The sequence below is a fragment of the Falco peregrinus genome, chromosome 6 (assembly GCF_023634155.1).
Source record: "Falco peregrinus isolate bFalPer1 chromosome 6, bFalPer1.pri, whole genome shotgun sequence".
In the NCBI taxonomy this organism is placed as follows: Eukaryota; Metazoa; Chordata; class Aves; order Falconiformes; family Falconidae; genus Falco; species Falco peregrinus.
Window position 1 is genome coordinate 60,955,763 of NC_073726.1, and position 22,827 is coordinate 60,978,589.

General features: G+C 43.3%; 2 protein-coding genes across 3 annotated transcripts in view; one reads left to right on the top strand and one right to left on the bottom strand.

Moving 5' to 3' along the window:
• The window catches only part of TIMP3 (TIMP metallopeptidase inhibitor 3), a 39,858-nt gene extending 23,461 nt beyond the window's left edge, over window positions 1-16,397 (bottom strand). The window contains exon 1 of the mRNA XM_005244460.4: window positions 15,952-16,397. Coding sequence (XP_005244517.1) covers window positions 15,952-16,075 — 124 coding nt within the window. The 5' untranslated portion in view covers window positions 16,076-16,397. The remainder of the gene's footprint in view (window positions 1-15,951) is intronic.
• Window positions 1-22,827, top strand: part of SYN3 (synapsin III) — a 201,142-nt gene that overhangs the window by 93,543 nt on the left and 84,772 nt on the right. The window lies entirely within an intron of this gene.

Consider the following 22,827-nt stretch of genomic DNA (forward strand, 5'->3'; position numbering starts at 1 on the left):
GTCTGAGCACCATGACTTGGGCATTGAATTCTGGTTCAGTGTCCATTAAAGTAAGTGGAAAACCTCCCTGAGACCCAATTCAGCCTCATGGACCACAATTCCCACTCAGACTGCAGGTCAGTGTCAGAAGAGTATCAGGGCAAACCTCATACTGACCAATTTGCCCACCTATCTAGAACTTTCCAGGATCCCATGTAGTGCCCTGTCCTAACTGTGTTCCAACACATCATCCTTCATTTTGGACTTGCAAAGGGATATCGAAGGCCAGAAGAACTCAGTGTTGATTTTTCATGGGAATAACGCAAAAAAAAAAAAAAAAAAAGGAGTGTGATATGAGACATGCATGAAAGATGTAACAAGAAGACCTAGAAGTTTGAGAATACCTATAAGCAACAACTCTTTACATGAGTAACATAAATACTGCACACTGTACATCCTCTGGCTCTGAAGACACAGGATTTTCCCTCTGCAATGACAGAGAGCATTGACAGAAGAAAGGGTAGGCAGACACTAGCCAGTTACCTTTGTTCTTCAATTTTCTTAGAAACTCCCTTACTGTCCTATGGACAGACTGGCCAAAGTTGTCCCATAGAAACGGAGCAGAAAGAGAAACCATTTAACCATCTTGTTCTTTTGTCACCCAAACTTGCCTCATACAAACTTTTCATCAACATCTCATGTTCATGAGCAGCCCAATATGCCACAATCAGAATAGATTTCCAGAAATTGTGTCCATTACTTGGATGCCCATATGCATCCTGGTGCTCCCAATGAAATATTAATGACATATGACTCAGCTACTGCAAGCACAGGGAACATACTGAATAGTTAACAGTATCTGTCAACCACCTACTGCTGACTTTTTTTCTTTTGCACAACAGATATTTATACAAATCCAAGACTAACCCATACTGGTTTACTCCTAGTCAGTATCGCTAATTGGTGGGTTTTATATGGAAATTCTCAAGTTGGACCAAATGAATCTGATGGATATTTACTTCAGGTGAACCTACCAGTCAGTCAGCTCACCTGTGCTACTAGAGTTTGTGAGCTTTGTAAAGTATTCTTTCCAAAAACTTTCATAAAACTTCCAGTTTGGGGGAGGTAAGCCTGCATTCTAATACTGCTTCTTAGGTCTCCTTGTAACTTTTTAGTGAAAAACCAAAAGGTCACAAGATATGGGTGGATAGTCATTTCACAGCTGCCCTGGCACAGTGATTGCTATTGCTGAATGCTCTAAGACCCATTAACTGTTTGGGAGGCAGAAGTTCTGTGGACACTGCACTGCTGAACGTTTGCAGATAAGGGTAATCATTTCCAGGCTATACATCGAGCCTGACTAGGTCTCCTGCAACATTGCTGTAACAGGACTGTTTTGGCAAAGTAATGAACCATCCTCCCAAGAGCCAGCTTTTCAGGGCTCCAGTTCAGCTCACACCTGGAACACAGGTGTAAGCATGTTTAAACATTGACAGGGAGGGAACAAACAGAAACGCAAGGGGAAATAACCTTGTCTCAGTCCACTGGCAGCAGCATAGCCACAAACTTGTTTGTTGATTAATACAGCAAACCCAAGAACCACCCATTGCCAAGGACTGAAGCAAGCGAAGGGTGTGTAGATTTGTGTTTTAAAGGGAATGCTTAGCATTCAGAAAAAGCTAACTATAAACCCCAGAGGACAAATGAACTGGAATCTCTACCAGCTTGGGAGGAAGGCAGTGTGTAATGTGATCAAAATCAACACTTCTAGAAGGGGAGGCTGTTACTGTTAAACCATCAGAGATAGGACTAGTAGAAATATTTCTGGAAATGCTTTTTTTCCTGTCAAGAAATGTGGTTTTACTTAAGTCACAAATTTCTAAGGAAACAATCAACTTCAGCAAAATTATTTTTTTTTTCTTCTCAGAAAAAGTGAGACCTATTTTCATCCTCTGTCAGCATTTCTCTTCAACTGCACTTCAAGTCTAAAAGTTGAGGTGAAATGACACCTTTGTTCAAAATGGGCATTTTGAATTAACCCTTCAAAACATTTGACTCAGATGCATCAGAATCACTTTTCCTAGCAAATTCCATGCTGAAGACTCTGGTATTTTCATTTTCCCTCGCATTTCAGATTGAGTAAACTTCCACCATTTCAAAATTCTCTATGGGACAGAAATTACAACCCTCTCCCGCAAATTTCTAGACTCCTCTTTCACTGTATAAATCAGAGGTGACAACACAAGCTCTAATGACAGAAGCAAGACTAAATTCCATTTTTTCCCTCATTTTTCAGAAGCAGCAAGTAAATTCATACCAGTGAGAGCTGCAGGTGCTGAGAACTGGCATAATTTCAAAAAGTAAGCCATTATACCCTATGATCGCAAAGAACATCTAAACTAAAACAAGCATTCAACATCAGAGATCAGTCATTTAGTTCACTGTGCTAGTAAAAGTCTGTCAACACTGCAGACTCTAAATGAACATAGACATACTAGTTAAAAAGTGACTTAGGATACCACAAACACACTAATTTAACCTGTTCAAGTAAAACATTGGCTTGCTGAGTGCTTGTACTTTGAGACTGCAGGCAAGTCAGCAAGTCAGCTCTGTGACAAATGCCTTCCTACTCTCTTTTTCCTTTCTAGCAGTTTCCAACATTTTGAAGCAGTATTGTCTGATTGCAGGCTGTTTCCTGAAGCTACTTCCTTCAACTGCCTGCTGAACCCAGTGGGAATCTTTCCACTGATTTTAACTGGAGTGGGATCAGGCCCTCAGTAAGTAGTGGTGGAATTCCTAGACTTACAAACTGAACAGCTGTCTCTGCCTTTCCAAAAGGAGGAAAGTTATTCCTGCAGCTGTTTTCCCTTAAGTGCCATTGCTCCAAACTGTAACAGGACTGGAGGGAAGGGGAGAAGGTGGAATTTTAATAACCCATTAAAAGGAGTATGGGCCATTGCGCAGCAGCTCTTTCAGTTCTACTCCAGCAGGGTCACTGCTGCCAGGCTCAGACAGCCCTAAGGGCACGGGAAAAGTCGTCTTCTTGTTTTCACATCTCATTCACAGAATGGATAACGAAGGGGAGGGAGGAATCAGCTTTTGGGTTAATTAGCACCACGAACAGGCAGCTGCATTGTCATTAAAAGTTCAAGAAGTCATCAGGGTCATCACTGAACTGCAAGATGTACACACACGCACACGAGGCACACGTCTAAGCCTGGATTTTTTGCAGCCTTGCTCGGCTCTGATTTTCCACTACCCCAAGGGAAACACTCTTGAGTCAAGAACACTGAACTGTTGTAGCTCTGAGGAGAGAAGACAGAAGCACAAAGGCACTCCCTCTGAATAGCAGTTGTTCATCCCCTTGGAACTGCTTAATTTCACACTTAATATACCAGCTAAGAATAGTTATACCGGGGTTTTTTTTCCCCTGAGAAAAATCAGAGGTGTGGTTTATCCCTGTATAGTTTCATGTCCACTTCTAATATTCTGTAGGATAAACAGAAACTCAGTTAACAAAACCAGGCTATTGGTGCACACTGTTTCCTTCCACTAGCAAGGAAACTGAGGAAATGCAAGTACCTGTTAGCAAATCCAGAAATGAGCATTTATGAATAATGATGAAAAGACAAAACCTTAAAAATTACAAGAACTGCTATTAATAAAGTTTGGCACAGTGCTAGCCTGAGAGTCACAAGTTGGCTTAAAAGCAAAACCAACAAATTATCCAACTATGCAAAACAGCCACAGATCACATTCTCATTGCCACAGTTTGCAGTAACATTTTCTGGTAAGGGATTTTGGTTCAAAGACACCAAGGCAAGTGAGGATTCCCCTGCCACCTTCCAAACAGGGCAGGGAAGAAATACAGCCTTGCATAGTTGAAACATTACTGCTTCTACAGAAAGCAGACTGGCATTGCCCGGTCCTGTCAGCTGTAGCTTTGCTGCCAATATATTCTAAAACCAAAACGGGCCTGAAACCAGTATCATTATAGTAAATCTCACTAAAACGTAGTTTTCCTTTCCCAAGTGAAGGGAACACAGATCCTGCTTGGTCTTGCTATTGCTAAATTGGCAGGCAAACACGTAGCTAGCTCATGAGTGTATAGTTCCATTCAGTGCTTGGTCTTTGCCAAGGTAAATTACTCTGGAAATAAAGAAACAAAACTTATTTTTTATTATTATTTTAACCATTATATCTCTGTTGATTCCAGCATACACTGGTTGTCCACGTACCAAATTTCAGTATGTTTATGACAATACAGCTGTTGCAGCAACTCTAGTAGAGATATTTGCATGAGAAAAAAATAGGAGATATAGTCCAAAATTCAATGGGGAAACAACATGCATCAGCTTTTTCGGTTCTAACTGTCCAAGTTAGCACGACTGCTGTGAGCTCTGATGGATTTCATCAGAGAAGGAAGTCCAAGTGGGCTAAGCAGCTCCTCTTACAATACCCTCTGAATCCCACCCCTCGCATTCAGGACTCTTGACTACTTTTTGGAACAAAACCTTACTTTTCTATGTTTGTCAATGGTGTAAGCTGGTGGTGTTGCCTCAAAGCACCAATACAATCATATTATCAGTAACAACTTCAGTTGGTCTTTCCTTGTTGGTCCGCATATACCTTGAGGAATACATTCTGGAAGGAACACTGCCATGTGCTGACCTTATGATGGCTTCATGAACAAACACAGAACCTGCAGAAAAATGTGAAACCCCCACCCCGCAAGGTGTGCCAAGATAATTATCACCCTAGGATCCTTTTCTGTTCGCTCTCCTGTCCTTCTGTCAAAAAGGCAGCCTAGTCAGGATGTGTGTAGGCAAATGTTGTCAAATTCAGAAGAAGGGAGCTTTGAACAGCACAAAGAACAAAATTTACGTCAATGGCTCAAGCTGCCATGCTGTATAAAAGACAAACAGGAAAACAGTTTCTGAGACGGGAGGGAAAAAAAGATGCACTGCTTTCCTTTACCCTACCTCTTCCAACAGCCATTAGTATTGGAGGAAATCGGTATGAGAGAAGGGCGTTCAGCGATCTTGTACTAACAGGAAGGAACCTATTGGCTTGAAAACTTTCCGGTACTAGTGAAAGCTTTGTTTCCCATCCAGCCAAATACACAGGTGCTGTCTGCTTCTTTCAATCTACACTATTTCAACAAATCTAAATATGTCTTTGGAACGAAGGCCAGTAAGGACCTGCTTCCCACTTTGCTTGCTGTTTTTTTCAGAAGTGTCAGTCTGTTGGAAGGGACATGTCTTGGGATAAAGCTGGCAGTGCTACTCCACTAGGCCCCTGCTAAATCAAATGACACAGAGGGATGTAGGGCTCTGTAACACAAGGATTTATTAGTTCTAGCTTTATAGTCCCATAACTATTTGGCATCAGTAGAATTCTCACAACAAAATATGACAAAATACATGATTCCCATCCTGCTGGCCTCCCAGTCAAACAGAAAAATAGCAAACCAGAATACACTGGGAAACTCATGAGATAGCTGCAATTTAGAATGCATGTGGGAGGTAGATTAGACATTCATACTGATAAGAAAAATAGACTCCAGAGTTAAAAGTAACAAATGCATTTAAAGAGTTTTGGAAGGAACTTAAAACTGAAGAGTTTGAATCAGTCTCTAACTACAAGCAATTAGGATGACAGCCATAGAAGGGGGCTATGGAAAAGTCAAACTATCCTACATCAGGCTTCTGGGAGGTATATTTTATCAGCATCAGAATTCCAGCCTAGCTGGATGATGCACATGACTCACTATCACAGGTTCTGCAGCAGGGTGCTTGTTCCAAAGTAAAAGTGTTAAAGGCAACATACTGATAAGAGTCATCAGCTATTTGCCACCAGGTCTAGTTGAGTGTCTCTCTGAATGGAGAGTATTCCATTAAAACCTTCCAGTGACAATCTGGGGTCTCTTAAAATGCCACCTAGGAGTTCTGTCTGACACTGTAGAATGCTCTGTTTCTGCGCTTCTCTGTAGAATCCTCTATTTCCGTGCTTCTCTGTAAAGCTGCAAACTTACACAGGGCGGGAAACAGGCCAGCTACTTAATTCTATTGAAAATATACTGTCTGTAGAGAAGATGGAAACAGATTTATTGAAGTCTTCTTTTTATCTTGATCCTCTAAGGATATAACCAACTAAATCCTTAATCCCCCACCCCCCTGGTAAAAAGAAAGAAAAGAAGAGAAAAAAAAAAGCAAAAAAGAAAAAAGGGACAGGTGCTGCTCTTCATATTTAGAGAATTAAAACAAAGGGCTTAAGAACTCATCCTGCCCCCACACCCAGCACAATCCTTTGCATTACTGAGGCTCTTCCACAGGAACTGCTGCTCTTGTCTTCCCACGCTTCTTTGGGTTTGTGATTTTTGCCCTGCGGGATGCTAAGGGAGGGCCCTATATTTTGTGACTATTGAAGTACTGTACATGACAGTTACTTAAGTGCCCCAGGGGTCACTTTGCAATGCATTTAAGGTATTCATTATTGCCAAGTGCTATACTTTTTCATGCAGTGTGGTCTCTCAACTACTGTCTCCTGTTCCTTCTTAGACCTCTTTTCCCTACCCTACCTTCTCCCAAATAACAAAAAATGTTCAGCTCTTAGCTCTATGCTATATGTAGAATATTATTTATTGGACAAAACTGTTTACTCAGAAACAGGCCCAGGAATCCTAGTCCAGAGGCAAGTATAAGAAACAGGGAGACTTTTCATTCTTAAAGGACTCCCTCCATTTTCCCAGGGAAATTTAAAGCAGGGTACCCAGCAATGTCACGCTTCACAAGTTAAAGCTGAGGACCCAGCAACTATGCACTTCGCAAGAGCTGGTCTAAAGGCTGTTTCATACTGTCACCTCAATCGCCTTTGATCTGCAACGTGCATTTCTCTAGACCTATGAAAGGCGGGCAGGATATTTATAGCAGTGTCAGAAGAGGCAGGAAGTAGGAAACTGGGGTGGGTGGTTGGAAAGCATATAAAGGGCTTGATCAGTGGGGCCAGCCTGCAACTCCTTTCCCCAAAAGAATGTGGAGCTGAAGTAGAAGTGTCTGGGGAATAGCTGGTTTTCTACAGATATCTTCTGGCTCTCTCCTCTACCTGTTGCCTGTCCAACACCAGCGATTTCCTGTCTTTCAAAGTCAAGTGGAAGTTTTCCATTCTGTGGTTTTCCTGTCTTAGTACAAGCAAGCACATTTTTCCCCTTATGTTTTAACTGTTTGGAGACCAACACCAAAACCTGCTCACTAGCGGGAGAATTTACAGCTGATCCAAGAAATTTGAGGGCTGATTAAACATCAGAGGAGCAAGATCTTTGTTTGTTCATGTATTCACTGAGCATGAGAGACTGAACTTTTTGTCTGAACAAATGCTCCAGCGCTCTTCTACAGAAAATTAACAGACTAACACAATGCCAGCAGGCCTCCCTGCAGGCTACACTGCAATAACACCCAATGGTGAGGTAAACATGGAGAAAAGGAAACAGATGTTGAAGTCCCCATACTGTAATTACAATACAGCATGAGGGAGTTAAAATTCATGTCCTTCAGCCTAGGCCAGCAGGAGCTTGGGTCATTTTGAACATGGCCCTGTGGAACAGAAGTACTCCTGTTTCCTATGTGCTGTTGTGGGGTTATTTTTTTTTTTTAAATGAACCACCAGGGAGCAAGAAGTAATAATGTGTTACTTTCATGCTGTTGCACCTGATGTAGCCATTACCACCTGTGCAACCATTGGGCAATTTATATCTGCTTTGCTGAAGCATCAATGATCATGCAGGCCAGCAGAAACCTGGGCCTTTTCATGTCAAAGTCAAGGAATTAGGAAGGGAAGAGCCCATGGGGTCCCTTTTTCATCCTTGGGCTCTTTCACACACACCTTTCTTTATCTCCCCAATAAACTAGTTCTAAGCTCTTAAGAGCCATAAGGATTACAGTGCTCTGACACTAACAACAGATGGGTAACTGAGGAAGACTGTGGATTTTTGACTGGAATGTGTATTTTTGTCCAGAATCAGTAACAAATGTGTTGAACAATGATGGCTCTGCCATTTGTATGTTCTCCTTTTATCTCCTGACTGTATTTGGTCAGGTTACTACATCACGTATATCAAAAGTACCTTTAGACAATGTTACATCTGCCTTAATTTCATTCGCTTCTGCTGTGTGATCTGTATCACTTTCCAGCTAAGCTGTATTTTCCTTATAACTCAATTGGCAAAAACAAAAGGAGCCCAAGCCCTGCACACACACCTATGCAACTTGCACTTCTTGAAGGGCTATTTGAAAGAACTTTGCATTCATCTGAATGGAGGAAGGCAACAGCTTGGCTGGAGTCCAGATAGAGTAAAGCATGTGCGCTCTGTCCATGGCCAGTCCACCCAGTCAGGCTTTTTCAAAGTCTAAGCTTTGATTGCCAGTCAGAAATGAACATGCTACAGGCTGCTAGAGACCAATCAGTAGAGCATCGATTGGTTTACATGGGTTCACCTTTATGTGTTCCCTGAAACCACAGTACCTATTCACTTTCCTGGACAGATTTGATCCACCTTAGGCATGCCCCAGTTTCAGATTGGGTGGCCTATCACATGTCACAGCTAATGATTCTTCTTAGCTTTACCAGCCTGTATCTATTTCTTCATCAGTGCTTCCATACGGAATCTCCCTTTCTCCAGTAATCCTCCTCTCTTCCTTATACTCCAAAACTAGCCTTTGAAGGGCCTTTACCGTTCCTAAAGCTCCTAAATAATTTCTCCCATTACAAGTTTCCTATTGAGCCTATTGCTGTGTGATCATCCTCTTCCCCCACCTGTTACAAAGACAGAAGTTTTCAGAGCCCACTGACACAGATTATTAGTTTCCCAGTAGCACAATCCAAGACCTTATCCCCCAGTCGACAATGGCCTCCCTGACATTCTCTGCAAGCACTGCTCTCTGCTGGTTCCTGGCACATTTCAGCCCCAGGAGAGACACCCAAATTCATCTCCTTCTTCCTAATATAATCCAGGAAGCCAGAATCCTGAGATTTTGCATCTCAGGCAAACCAAAGCTGATATTTGATGAGATTTGATGTTATTTTTTGCATATGTGTGTGTCTGCTGTTTATCTTGAGTTTTATTGCCCATATACTGTTTCTAAGGGCTGAAATTACCCTTTGGAAAGGTCTTATATAAACACTACCAGGAATCTGGACTATTCATAGTCAACATTTATTTTACCAGCATGCAACTCAAGAGACTTCTATCTTGTTTCCAAAAGACTCCCAGAATCTTTTCTAGCTGCCAGCAACATTGAATAAATAAAATAATCAGGGTTGTGTAAAACTACTTGCATTTTTATGTTATTAGACACTGTAAGTTAAACCACTAAATCTTCACTCTGGTCACTCAAGGGAACTACTTCACATAACAGTAGAAGATGAACTTTTTTTAACAACAGTTTTAAGCTCTCTAGGGTTTGTAACATTCCTCTTCGAAACCTGAAACCATGAAGTCAAATCCAATTCTGATACAAGATGGTGAAATACCACCACTGCACCTGCTTTACACAAATTATGAGGCTGGTCTAGTATTTCCTTTCCATACTGATAACTGGGCCAGATTTTAGATCTAGTATAAGAGGGTGTAAATCCATTTAATCCATCTCAGTGTCATCTACCTCAGGTCCAGCACCAGCCTAATACTTTCAAATAGCAGAAATTTGAAATTCACTAGTTAACATCCTTTTCTCAAGTTATTCCAAAGCAAATTCAGTTTAGCCCTAGTTTTAAACAAGGACTTTGCCCACTATGGGCAAATAACGTTAGCAGTAGAGTCACTGGTGGGCAGAGCACTGATAGTTGTGGCGTGCTCTTTCAGGTATCTGCTCTAAAGAAGAGCTCTGGGTTTTAATAAAGCCCCAGCAGCGTGCCTCCCTCCTTCATGCCCTGAGGCTTACCAGAGGTTGACCTTCAGCTCTGCTATTTGCAACAAGTGTTCAGTGCCACTAAACTGAGGAAGAGTTAAGACAGTCTTGCAACATTTCCAAATGTAGTCAGCTGCTCTGATCAGCCTTGTCTCAGAGAAGTCTATGTAAGGTGTAGGTTAGCTTAAAGAACAGTAACAGTCCAATAAAGTTACACCAGTAGAATTTCAAGTGTCACATATGGAGGTTCTTCAGAGGTTTAGATGAGCCACAGTAGGCCTTTAAGTTCAATGAACTCTGCATTTGGTTAATTAATTGGCACCTGAAGGTCCAATTTTCCTCTCATCTTTTACAGAACTATCATTTCACCAGTGTCATTTAAGTTGCTACCAATGTATAACATCATGTGAAAGACAGAATCATACCCTGGAATTCCAGAGCAATAAGCAGCACATCAGAGCAAAAGCTTCTTTATCTTGAGCCGATGAAAAAAAAAAAAAATCTCATAATTCAAAAGGAAACTCAACCACATGCACTGCAGACATTATCAGGACTGAAATTAGTCCCTCAGGTTAGCGTAGTTCAGAGCTGGCAAGCACATGCCTGGCCCTGCCTGCTAACTCAAACCAAGCTGTCCTCTCAGCTCTTATGAACTTCCAGAGAGCATCTGGTGGAAGTTTCATTTAATGACAAGACCTCCTGCCCAGACCAAACAGGCTCCTTTCTTCAGTAATGCATGCTTGGTTGGGCTACATAAGAGCACCAGGTGGTGTTGAAGCTGTGAGGAAGAAGAAATATGACCTCAGACAACACTGTTACATCAGAAAAACTAAGTTTTCATCTTAACAGCTTTAACATCCAGTTAAGGCCAAGTTGACTCACTGAGTGCTCCTACTAAAGATTCTTGGTCCCACCCACCATGACTGTCAGTGAGATTATGCATGAGTACAGAGATCCACTTCATCAGGTGCCAACCCAGTTGCCATATCTAAGAGACTCTGAAAGGGCAGGACTAACCATAGTTAAGTGTTTTAGAAAATGTGATGTCCGCTGCTGAAGCTGAAAACGAATGTGTCACCTTTTGCCACTTCTATGGTCAAACAATCAAATCTGCTCATCCTAAAAAACACACATGAACAAAGCAGGCCCTTCCCAACCCCAGATGACAACCTTTGGTAAGCTAGAAAATGCATATGGCTGTACATAACTATGTCCCCATCAGCCCACTTCTTCCCAGAAATATTAGAGGAGCAGTTGGCAGGTGGCAAGTTCTCAAGAATAGGTGGGAAATCAGTGAAAATAAGAATGAAAGAGGCTCAAAGTTAGAACAGCTGGCTCAGAGGTGTTGCTGGAGTTTCTTCCTGCAAGAAAGCTGGAGTAAGCATATGCAATAGTAACAAGACACCAAAGGAGCCTTAACATTCTGCACTACATCTTCCAAACAGTAATTTCCACCACATTTTTTTTCCAAATACATAGATTTGGAGAAGTGACAAACTCCAGATCCCACAAAGGGATTTCTCTACTCTGCTATGGACTTTAATTGCAAATAATCAACAAAAAAAAAGAGCATCTTCTATTTCCATTTCTATTAAACAGGACAACATAGTTTAGATGGCCATCTTTCTGTCAGAAAACATGACAAGGCACAAGGAACACCTTCTTTCACCAGTTTATACTATGGATACTGGAATCCCATGAAAGTTAAACAAATCTCCTCAATTTCTTCCCATGTAAACTGGAATTCACAGTATTTTTTTTCTTTTTTTTTAAAGCTTTACAGAACACTTCTCAGATTTCCCATTTCGAAGGGAAGTCCAGTCTAAAAATGAAACTACATTATTACTTCCCCAACAAAAGTCAAATTCCAAAGTGGATATAACCCTTTTGCAACCATTATCATGGCATCTACCCAAAAATTTGTTTTAAATTCATTTCAACTCAAAAGATTGGCATAATAATTGATTGGAGCTGGTTTATTTTAACTTTTAAGTTAATATGGCACACCTTACTTGTAAGGATAAGACAGCATGTGTGACCTCACTGCGGTCCATGTCAAGGCAAATAATGCATGTTCAAAACCTCATGTATGATCAAGTTGTTCTGCATATCTCTTTTAGCTTATAAGTAAGAAGGTGTAAAGAAAACCCGTGAATGGAAAAGGGCAGGTTTTCAATTAGGTGCTTAGACTGGGCCAAACAACTTCATGAGCTTCCTCCTCTGCTGTTTCTTGCTCTTCTCAGATCACACTCAGTTCAAAGGAGGCTCGCCACTGTGGGTGCTGTGAACTCAGTGCTATGGGTATGGCAGGATGGAGGAATGAATGGCTTCCTTAGCACCAAGGGACTCTTAAGAGCTTACTTTCACTTCCCCAAAGCTTGCCAACTCCAGCTTACTGAGAGGGAGGTTATTTTGAATGGAGAGGGGCGCTATCCACCGGCACCCTTGCTGAAACAGATATTTCTTGCCCCAACACAAACTATATGAAGGAATGTTATTTTGAGCTCCTTTGAATTCCGGCAAGAGACACCCAGCAGTGCCATAGCTCTTTTCTGAAGTATATGCATGACATGAAAGTGAGATAGGTGTGGAGTGGACAAAGTACTTCCTTTATCGCTTGCAGACTGGTTTGTCAAAATCCAGCCTGAGATTTTTTTTTTTTTTTGGGTGAAGCAGAGGTGAGGCAGAAGGTGTTTTTCCAAACCTGTGAATGCAACATTCAGCAACCAAGCTCAAAAATTCCTGCTGCTCCTGCAAAAAAAGGACAAACAACCCCTTTTCATGTCAGCTATGTCCAGCTGGAAATGTCACAACTTTGTCACAAGGGAACAAAGCATGCCTGGTGTCTGTTCTTTCAAAAGGTCTCTTAATTTAAACAAAAGAAAAATAGTCACATCTGGAAGGGGTCATAGGCAGGGGGCAGGAGTGGAGGAAGCAAAGTTCAGATGGCAAGTCATAGCAGTTGCTGTTTGTCTTATTATTGTACTGCCTGTTCTGGCACTTATCTGTCCAGTTAAAGAAAGCAAGCCAAGAGTTAAAACAGCAATTTTATTATTGATTGACCTCAGAAGGCCAGATGAGACACACCTCTTCGTTTCTGCTCTATTCATCATGCTGTAACACTCAGGCTGAAGTGAAAAGACCCCTTGTGACCAGTCTGGCAGTAGCTCCTCTTCCCCCCTCTCCAACTTTTTTTAATAAAGAAAAAAACCTGTTGTTGCTGGAGTCCAGGCTTCCTTTAGAAGACCACAACCTGCTCTATCAAAGGATGTAAATATTGAAATTCTGCCCTTTCCAATGGGTTAATTTGACCATCTGTTTCTGCAGAGATTAAAACCTTCTAGCGGCCACAGAGTTGGGAGGCTGCATCAGAACTGAGTCACAGGAAGATCAAAAATTAAATGTCTACATCAGTTTAAAGGAGAAGAAAATAAACTTGAGAGTAGGACTTCAGTGGCTAGGCATGAAAGACCAACAGTAAGCTTGCATTACACTCCTAAACTCAGTTTCTCCCTCCTTCAAAATTCAGTGCTTCTGAAGATCAAAAGCCTCTCTTAGGCTGCCACCTAGCTAGTTAATTTCTTGTATTGTTTTAGGAGCTATTTTAGAAAGTTCTTTTGCTCCAGCCCTTATTGCACTGACTCCTCCCTTTTGAGCTGGTATTTTGTCAGGAGCTTCAAGAGGGATAAAAACTTGCTGCCAAGTCCCCTTCTTCTCCACAATGTGTTTTATAACCCAGCGTGTAGTTTAGTCTATCTAAACACTGTACTAGTACACTGCCATCAGTTTCCATGGAGATGATTAACTCCTCCAGAGCCAGAAAGCTCTAGTGTGTTTTTTGCCCTTTCAGCACATGAAGAATATGACAGCATTTACTAAAATCAGCCTGCAGACACATCACATTTTGCAGACAGTTCCAGCAAATTTAAGGATTTACTTTTGCTTCAACCTGTCACACAGAGCTGTGGTCTTAACCAAACTTGCATTTAAGTAATCTGCTAGAATGAGTTGCTCTTCTCCTTTGCATTGCCGTGATATCTGAAGGCATGGCAGCCCCGCTGACATCAACTTTTTGAACTACTATGTCTCATAGCAAAGCCAAGGCATGAGATATAATGAATAGTCCAGAAGAGAGAAAGTAGAGATGAAGCAGACAACTTTGAACTCTGTCAGAAATCAGAGTAAACACAGAAAAACTTTTTGCCCTGAAGTTTAAGAGCACTGTTACATGAAATTTCTTAGTTCACCATGCTTGTAGTCACTTAGGCATCTAGCAAAAATACACTGTGTGTGTTTATTACAAAAAATTATTTAATACCATTTTACAAAGTTGAATTAAACTGAAAACTACCCTTAATCCAGTATAACATGACAGAATCAGAGCAAGAAAGTAGACCTCCTCCCAAAATGCAGCTAATGAAGGCCACATGCTGTCATCAGCTCTAGCTGTGGAAAAACGGTTTCCTAGTCTCGCTTTCACAAAAAGGACAATCTCCCTGGCAACTGCCACTTCGGTGGCACACTTGATCCAAAATATGAAAACGGCAAAAAACTTTGAATACTGCAGTTTCCTGGAATAATTCCCCATTATAAAACTATTTTATAAATATTTTCCAGTCTATCATCACTGAAGCAAACTGCAACCTTCCCAGCGCTTATAACATGTAATGTTATTTTTTGGCATTCAAGAGCAGATGCACTATATGAACTAGACACGAATAAACAGGCATAACTGCAGTTTCTGTAGAAGAGTTAAAGGCAAGAGAGAGCTTTTTTGCTAGTAAGCTTGGCTAACTTGGGAGAGCCACTTGCAAGGTTCATAGCAATGGGTGGGTGCTCTGCTGCAGTAAGAATTATTTTCTATTTGACTTCCATAGCAGCTGCCAGGAGGATTTCTTTGCAGACTCCACTTGGAATCAGTACCGTGTGGGTACCAGCAGTGCAAAGTCCCCCAACCCCTTTTACACTGTGCTACTAAGACAACCTACGGAGGTGCAAGAGGACTTCACTCATGCAGTCCACTCAAGACTGCTTAAGTGACAGCCTGTAATTACTGTATGGGGACACGTGTCCAGCATTAACTCAAAGGACACCACTAGTTGATTTCATGTACTTTGCTACAGGATGCTTACCAAGCGGCAACCGTACTTGGTTAACCAGCCTTGGCTACAAACAAACCAAAGAACTTGAGACCAGAGTCCCGATTACCTCCTCCTCTGAGACTGTGGGTGTTCCCATTGTCCCCTATCTAAAGTTAGTGTAGTGAAGACCCCTGGTGATGCTAAAAGCCATAGCAGAGAACATCAGCCAAGATCCTATACAAGTGCTTCAAACTTCCAAAAAACATGCACATTTGCACACTTCCTAAGCTGCAAAGATCACAAAGTAGCATGCGGAAAGCATGGGGACACTTGTTACCTGCTTCTCCAGCCCATCCAAAAGTTACCAGCATGGCACCACAAGCCTATGTGCGCCGCACCTCCCAACCTCAACCACCACGGGTCGTTCCCTGGCTTGAGAGAACTTGTCCTAACCCTGCCTCATGGTATTTGTCAACAGGTTGTAGAGGAAATTTTGGCTGCCCACACCTCCAATTGTGTTTTTGTCTTGCTGTAGGAAACAAGCCACTCTTACTGATTTATTTCTTGGAGAGGCTGCCATGGGACGGCCTGCTGCCACAGCACGCCTCGCTCCCCACTGCCCCTCAGGAGGGGCAGGCTGGGGCCCACCACCGCGCACCTCTCCTCTGACTAACCCAGGCACGTGCGGCAGCTACGGGGCCACAACCTGCGGCCTCGGAGGGTCAGGGCACCCCTCACCGGGTTAAGCCAGCCCGCCTCTGTGTTCACCGGGCGACTCGTAGGACGAAGGCTTCCTTGTGGTGCCACCGAGCGCTGCCCGCACCCCCTCTGGACCCGCTGTGACCCTCTATAGACACACGGGCTTCGCGGCAGCAGGGCAGGTGCCACCACCCCGCGGCTGGAGCCGCCGCTGCCCCTCAGGGGCCCGCCCAGCCCCGGCGGGGCCGCCTCACCCCGGGCGGCTGCCGCCTGCCCGCGGCACTTACCGATGTCGGAGTTGCAGAAAGCGTCCTGCGGGTGGATGGGGACGCAAGTGCAAGCCTCCACCACCAAGTCCCGCAGGCTCCAGCTGCAGAGGAACACGACGAGGAAGCTCAGCCACGCCGTCATGTTGCTCCCGAGGTGCCTCCCCACTTCTGCGGAGCAGGAGGGCAGACGCTGTTTTGTCCGCCTGACTTTATTCTCGCTTCCTAACTGCCCGTGCGCCGCGACTGCCTGCCTGCCTGCCTGCCTGCCTCCTTGCACTACCCCTCTCTCTCTTTCTCTCTCGCTGGCCTCGGTAACGCAGCCTTCGCTCGGCGAGATGGTGCAAGCCTGAAGGCACGGCAGGTCCGCGGCTCGCAGCGGCAGGAGGAGAGGTGCGGCGCGGCGCCGACCGGTGCAGAGCTGCGCTGCGCTGCGCCGCGGCGGGCCGGTGCGCGGAGTTATAGCCTCGATCGCGCCCTCTCCGGCTCCGGGGGCGCCACCGCCCCCGGCCAATGGCAGCCCCGCATTACCTCATCGGCGGGAGAGGCCAGCGGGCCGGGGCGGGGCCGCCGCTTCAGCGCCTTATACGGAGTGGTGCGGGGAGCGCCGCGCGCGGGCGGCGGCCGGACGGACGGCGGCGCAGGTAGCCGCCAGCTCTGAGGAGAAGGCCGGGAGCCCAGCGTACGTCCCCTCCCGCCGCCGGAGGGGGGGCTGCAACTCTTAACAACAACTCTTAAAAACTAGTTGCATCTCCGAGGTATCCGGCGGGTAACCGTCCCGCGGCCGTCAGTGCCCTGAGGGGTCTGGCCCCGAGGAGCCCCCTGCCACCCCAGCCAGGACCTGCCTCCCCTCGGCCGCCCCGCTCCCTACCTCAGGGAGCGAGAAGGGCCCGGGAAAATGAGCGGGGCTTCTTGTTGGTTTGGAGAGCTGGGGCCCTTCCCCTCGGAACCATCTCGGCCGCCTGCAGGCTGATTTTAAACTGGAGGAGGTGAAATAGTGTTCTAAAGGGCTTTCAGAAAGGGATCAGAAAACACGGGAGGAGTGCAGTGTGTTGCTTCTTTTCCTCTTTCAATAGGCAGTGAAAAGAGGATGGAGGAAAAGGGCAAGACCTAGATGAACTGTAAAGCAGGATTTTGTCCTGCGGTTTTTAATCCTGCTCAAATACTCCTTCTCCTGTCACCCTGCCACCACCACCCATCACTTCCCCTTCCCAGGGCTTTCAGTCAGAAAGAGGTCATAAACTGCTAAGTCCATGCTGGAAAAAGCAGTGTCATATCTACCCAGCCACTCCCAACTTTTAATCTCAAAGTATATTTTAGCAGAGCAGCTTTAGTGGAATTTATAGAAAAGTCCTGTTTGTTTTGTTTTCCCTTATCCCCTTTTAGAGCTGTCAATTTCTATCAGCTGTAGAAATGTAAATATTACAGAAGAGCTGGGGCCGTAAGGAAGGAGATTGCCAGCTGCAAAATACAGACGGCCGCCTTATCCTGCAAAGGCGACTGAGGAGTGATTAATCACAGTATCAAACCAGTGTATATAATGTCAGAGTTCTTTCCACAGGGTTTACAAGACTTAAGCATGTCTAGTTATAAATTACGCTGGTATTAAAGGCCAGGGACCAGCTGTCCTAAATTTCTAAATAGTCAGCTAAGTCTTTAGATTTACAATTCTGTTCCATCTGGGTGAAGCACAGCCTGCCTACACCTTTTCTTTAATCATACCGTACATACAAAATTAAAACCTCCAGTCTTATGGAAACACAGGCTTTTATTTGGAGCATCCAAATACAAAAGCTTCAAGATGGGTGTTGCTAGTAGAGATCAAGGTTACAATGCTAATAGTGGGAAACACAGGTTCCTGCCCTTGCTGTGACACAGACAACCTGTGTGACAGCTTCGCCTCACTGTGCTTCAAATCCCAGTCTGTGTAATGGGGATTAATAGTGATGGGACCTTCTCAGGAATGTGTATTAGTGAACACACTGAAAAAATCAGATGGTGTTGAGATGCTAACGGGCCACGTAAGTACGTATGAGGCAGAGTATTAAACAGGACATTTAATTTAGACACGTCAGTGTCTGGATTGTTGGGCTCCAAATTGCAATATGAGAAACCCTATGCAAAAAACTCCTTAGGTACTTGGATTTTCTGCTAAAGGTGCTACAGCTGAGGTTGAATCTGTCAGATTGGACTGTCGTTTTAGTCTCACCGGGTGTCAACAAAGAACAACTCCATCAACCTCAGCAGAGTAACATGGAAGAAAAATGAGGTGTGTCTGGCACTTTCATTTTTTCTTTGTTGTTGTAAAAAGTTTGGTATCACCAACATCATGATACACCTGGTCTATCAACATCTCAGATCTGTATCTGGGAGAAGTAGAGCTATTCCATAACCTGACACTGGTGTAAGTTAAAGAGTGTTTGGCCCACACACAACTAGATCATAATCACAGCTCCAGCACCACCTCCCTTCGCTCTGGCCAAGTAACTCGTCTGAGTATGTTTCTTCATTTCTATAATAACACCTGTCCTGCATGTTCTGAGGGTTAACAAGCTGAATGCTTTGTAATAACCTTTAAAGATGTTGAGTGCTGTGTAAATGCTGAGTGTCTATAATGCACAGATGCAAGACACACTCAGAGGAGACTGAAAAACAAATCCTTCAGTCATCCTCTCAGTTTCTGAAATGGGAGAGGAAGGGAGCTAGAAATTACTGACCTTACACAGGGCCTTCCAAGGCATGGAAGTAGTTCATTTACAGTGAGACTGACCAACCCTGTTCAAGTAACACCAAGTTTGTGCTGATTACAGGAAGTAGTTCACTTTTCAGATATAACCCAGAGAAGTAAGCTGCCATTACTTTCCAGGATGAAAAGGAGTGCCGCAGCTTGATCCACAGTGGCAGGACACATCTGTTTGGAAGGCATGGTGTGCAAGCTGTCTGTGTGGCAAGGCTTACCACTATCTTCTATACCACAGTTTGAGAGGTGATCCAAATTTTTTAATGTGTGTATTAGCATTGCCTGGAGTGGTAGTACCTGTGTTCGTTCAGTTAGAGCTTAGCTGATTCACCTGCTTTTTTGACACACAGATATTCTTTTTAAAGGAGATGAACTTCTCTATAGTAGCAGGGATGCAGGTTTTTCAACCAGGACTGGATACTGTACAGTAATAACTATTTGTTTGCCACTTAAAGGGTACATTTCATATACAGAAACCAGAGTGCTTTATTTGTGTAAATTAAAGGTAAATAATACTTGGGAAAGCTCAGTCTGGCCAGTGGCCTGCTAGGAGGCCTTGGTTATATCATTTAACCTGCCTATGCATTCATTTTATCATCTTTAAGTAGAGATATTGTATATTATCTATTACGTATTTGATGTTAGCCTCTCTTCTTTGAGACCTACCAGTAAAGTGCATTCTAGAAGAGTCAGGGAGGGTTCTGAATGTTTTATTTATTTATATAAGAAAGTTTTTGTAATAGTGTCAAAGTAACAAAGAATGTCAATGAGGGAACTGAAAGGAGAACTCTAGCTGAATCCCCACTCTATGCCCTGTCTGCGTGAGAGAAACTGCAAAGGGAAAAAAATAAAATAAAATCCAGCATTCATCTCCTTTGCCTAGATAAAACTTTAAGCCTTATATGGCCATAAAAATGTAGCAGAGAAAGAATGAGAAAATAAAGACCTTGATCTTTGTATGAGAAAATTAGAGTTCACGTTTGGTTAATGTCACCAAATAAAGAAATCTATGTTACTCTAGTCTTCCACCAAGAACACACTGTTGAACACAATTAAGGATCTCTCTGCTTTACCGGGCAGCCACACACTTCATGCTGTGATCTTGTCGGATCCCACAAGCTAAGCATGACTGGTCTGGGTCAATAGTTGGTGTGAAAATTCCTAGGGAAAGCCATCTCCTGCAGGTGTTGTTGACTGAGCAAAGTGGCCTTCTTCCCTCCGTCCTGCATGAATGTGTAGAGACAGTGCTAGGGGGCACTGCGCTGCAAGAGATGGTTGCATTTTTTGTGGATGAGGCTAGGCTCCTTGCCATATCTGAAGAACCGACTCTTTGGAAAAGGAAAAATGTTAAGCTGGGTGTCTTAGTTAAATTTCAGGAGGAAGAGCTACCTTCTGCTTCCATAGATAGTCACTGCAGTTTACATCAGAAGGATATGAGCAATATCATTTTCCTTCCACAAGTCCTGCTTGTGGCTGGAAGGGACCATCCTGGAGCTAGCTGCGAAGACTGAGATAAAAGCACTTTGGGATATACCTTCAAGAGGCACAAGGTGTTGCGGTACATAAACTAAATGTATATTCACTTCACTTTTGATCGCATTCCATTGTGAGGGATGCTGGCTGCTTCAGAACTGACAGAAACATCTGAATCTAAGTAGTACAGAAGGGCTTCATCAAACTACAGGAACTGCAGAGAGAGAGAGGGGAAAGAATGGAAGGAAGAAAGGAGGGGAAGGAGGGGAAAAGAAAGAAAGAGCGAAATGGAGAGAGAAAGAAATACCCTCCACTACCACCAGACAAAAAAAAACCAAACCAAACCAAACCAAACCAAAACAAAACAAACACTCCAGCTCATCGCCAGACCTCAGCTGGCTTAAACTGAGTGTGGCATGAATAAAGTCAGAAGACTTCAGCCTGCAGTCCAAACAGTCCTGCCACCTCCTTAACAATATATTAATTCTAAAAGCTTCTGAAGTATGGACATACTTCCATTTTAACTTTTCTACAGTAACTTGACTTGATTCATGAGCGTGGAGTCCTGCCATTAACATTCTAAATTGTTCAGCTGCCAAGTTGCTCAAAAGCCTCTTCTTGTGCTAAAAACTTTTCTTGAAGTTGATGATCTTCATATCTTCTACACCAGCTCAGCATCACACCCTCTATAGGAGATATATTTGGGGTTTTTTTCTTTTATGCAGCTGGTGGGAAAGGATAGGTGTTTTCAGAGTCATCTGATGTCCTTTTTTACAGCACACTCACACTATCTCATAGGGCAGTACAAAGTGGTCATGTATCGCATTAGCAAAAGATTCTCATATTTCCTGATAATCTGTTTCTTTTTCAGACACTGTCCTTTGAGAAGACTGTTATGTTTAAAATGCTTGTATTTACTATGATTTGTAAGTGTGAAAAAGGTTGAAAAAACTCCCTATTAATTCCTCCATTGTATCAGTGAACCTCATTTGCTACTTAAAATGAGGACTCTTTCTTCACAAATGTCTTTAATTCTATAAATACATATAAAAAAAAATCATTTGATCTTTTTCTCTGAGGTTGCAAAGGAATTATGTCACCTTCCTGTCTGTGAGCCAGACATAGGTAGCACGTATCCCATTCCCAAGCTTTTAATTAAAGGTACACCATTAAACCTTCACCAACTCTAACGGTTCTATACTGTGTTCAGTCCTCAAGGATCCTTTATAGATTGTGCTTACTGAAAGCGCCTAGCCTGGGAGCGGATCAGATGCACCATGTGTCACCAGCAGTATTACATTGTAAAGGGTTGTAGAATATGAGATCACCCTCTTGGTAGTGCAGGGATCCTCCAATCAGGTTGTGATGTAGCATCAGCTGCAGAAGGGCAACCAGGAAATATCTTTTAACAGCCTTATCAAGCTAAAAATGTTTCCTGCACATGACTGTGCTCTTTGGCTCCAATCCAGCAAAACACTAAGGCAACTTTACACATACAAGATGCTTTCGTGAAGTCAACAGCACCATTTACATGCACAAAGTTAAATATAAGCTTAAGTGCATTTCTGGATCAGGGCCAAAGTGCTCAGTACCACACAGGGTTCAAGCTAGGAGGCTCCCATTGCAGGGGGTGGACACGACAAATTTGCTTGGCTCTACCTGTCTGTACCTCATTCCAAGCAATTAATTCTCTCTCATTTTTGTTTATAATAAGTTTTTCCATTTCTCTTGCTTTGTTTTCACGCTGCTGTAGCCATCTCCAAATCAAAGTTTTGTCTTTCTTTTTTAAACCCTTCTAAACTTCATCAATAGCTTTAAGTGACTGAACAAAGAGATTTCAAATAGATTAAGTGCTTCAAATGGTAATAAGAGCTGGTGTTCCCAGAGCTTTGGAGGCTGCACTAAGCAGAGAAGAGAGTGAGAGGGTCTAAAAATCACTTTTCTGTTGTTCCTTTGTGTGAACTGGTTTCTGGCTTATGCAATGCACAGTAATTAAAATGATTGGAATGCCTCACATTTTTAAGAGAGCTTAAAGGCAGCTCTGTGGCATTGTGGCCAGCAGAGTTCATGAACAGATTCATGGCTGCAGTCGAGGTTTGACATTTCTATCAGTGAAGACAATCTCTGTAGAGGCCTTGGAGGGGAATTTGAGGAAGAAAGGGTAGACACAGAAAAGCGGTAACATCTGCTCCCTGCATCAGCTCCATGAGCAGCTATGGGGCAAGCCTTCCTTTCAGTGGGATGAGACCCTAAAGTTTGGTGTGGTCATCAGAGATCTCATTGCTTTCTTTCACTGTAGCCTTAATGTCCTGCCCAAATTCAAGTGTGGGACAGCACTTACATGTTATGTATCTCTCACTGTAATATCAGTTACTCATAGTGCCTCCTCCGAGGTACTGTATGGGAAATGTCTCTTTCTGTAAAAGAAGGTTTGCATTTGAGTACTGGCCTCTGCAGTTGCTGGGTGTATTTGTGGGGATCCAAACAGCTCCCTGATGTTCAGCAGACAGAGACCTTGGCAGACTGGCAAGCCTCTCTGCTCACAGCTAGTTGCTCTCCCTGTGATGAGGTTTACTCTGCTCAGCAATGGTAAGGGAGTATCTTGCTGCTTTTTAGTCCTCCTGGCACTGTTTAGAATTTCATTTTTCTATTTTCCATTTTTGTCATTGAAGGTGGCTGGCCAC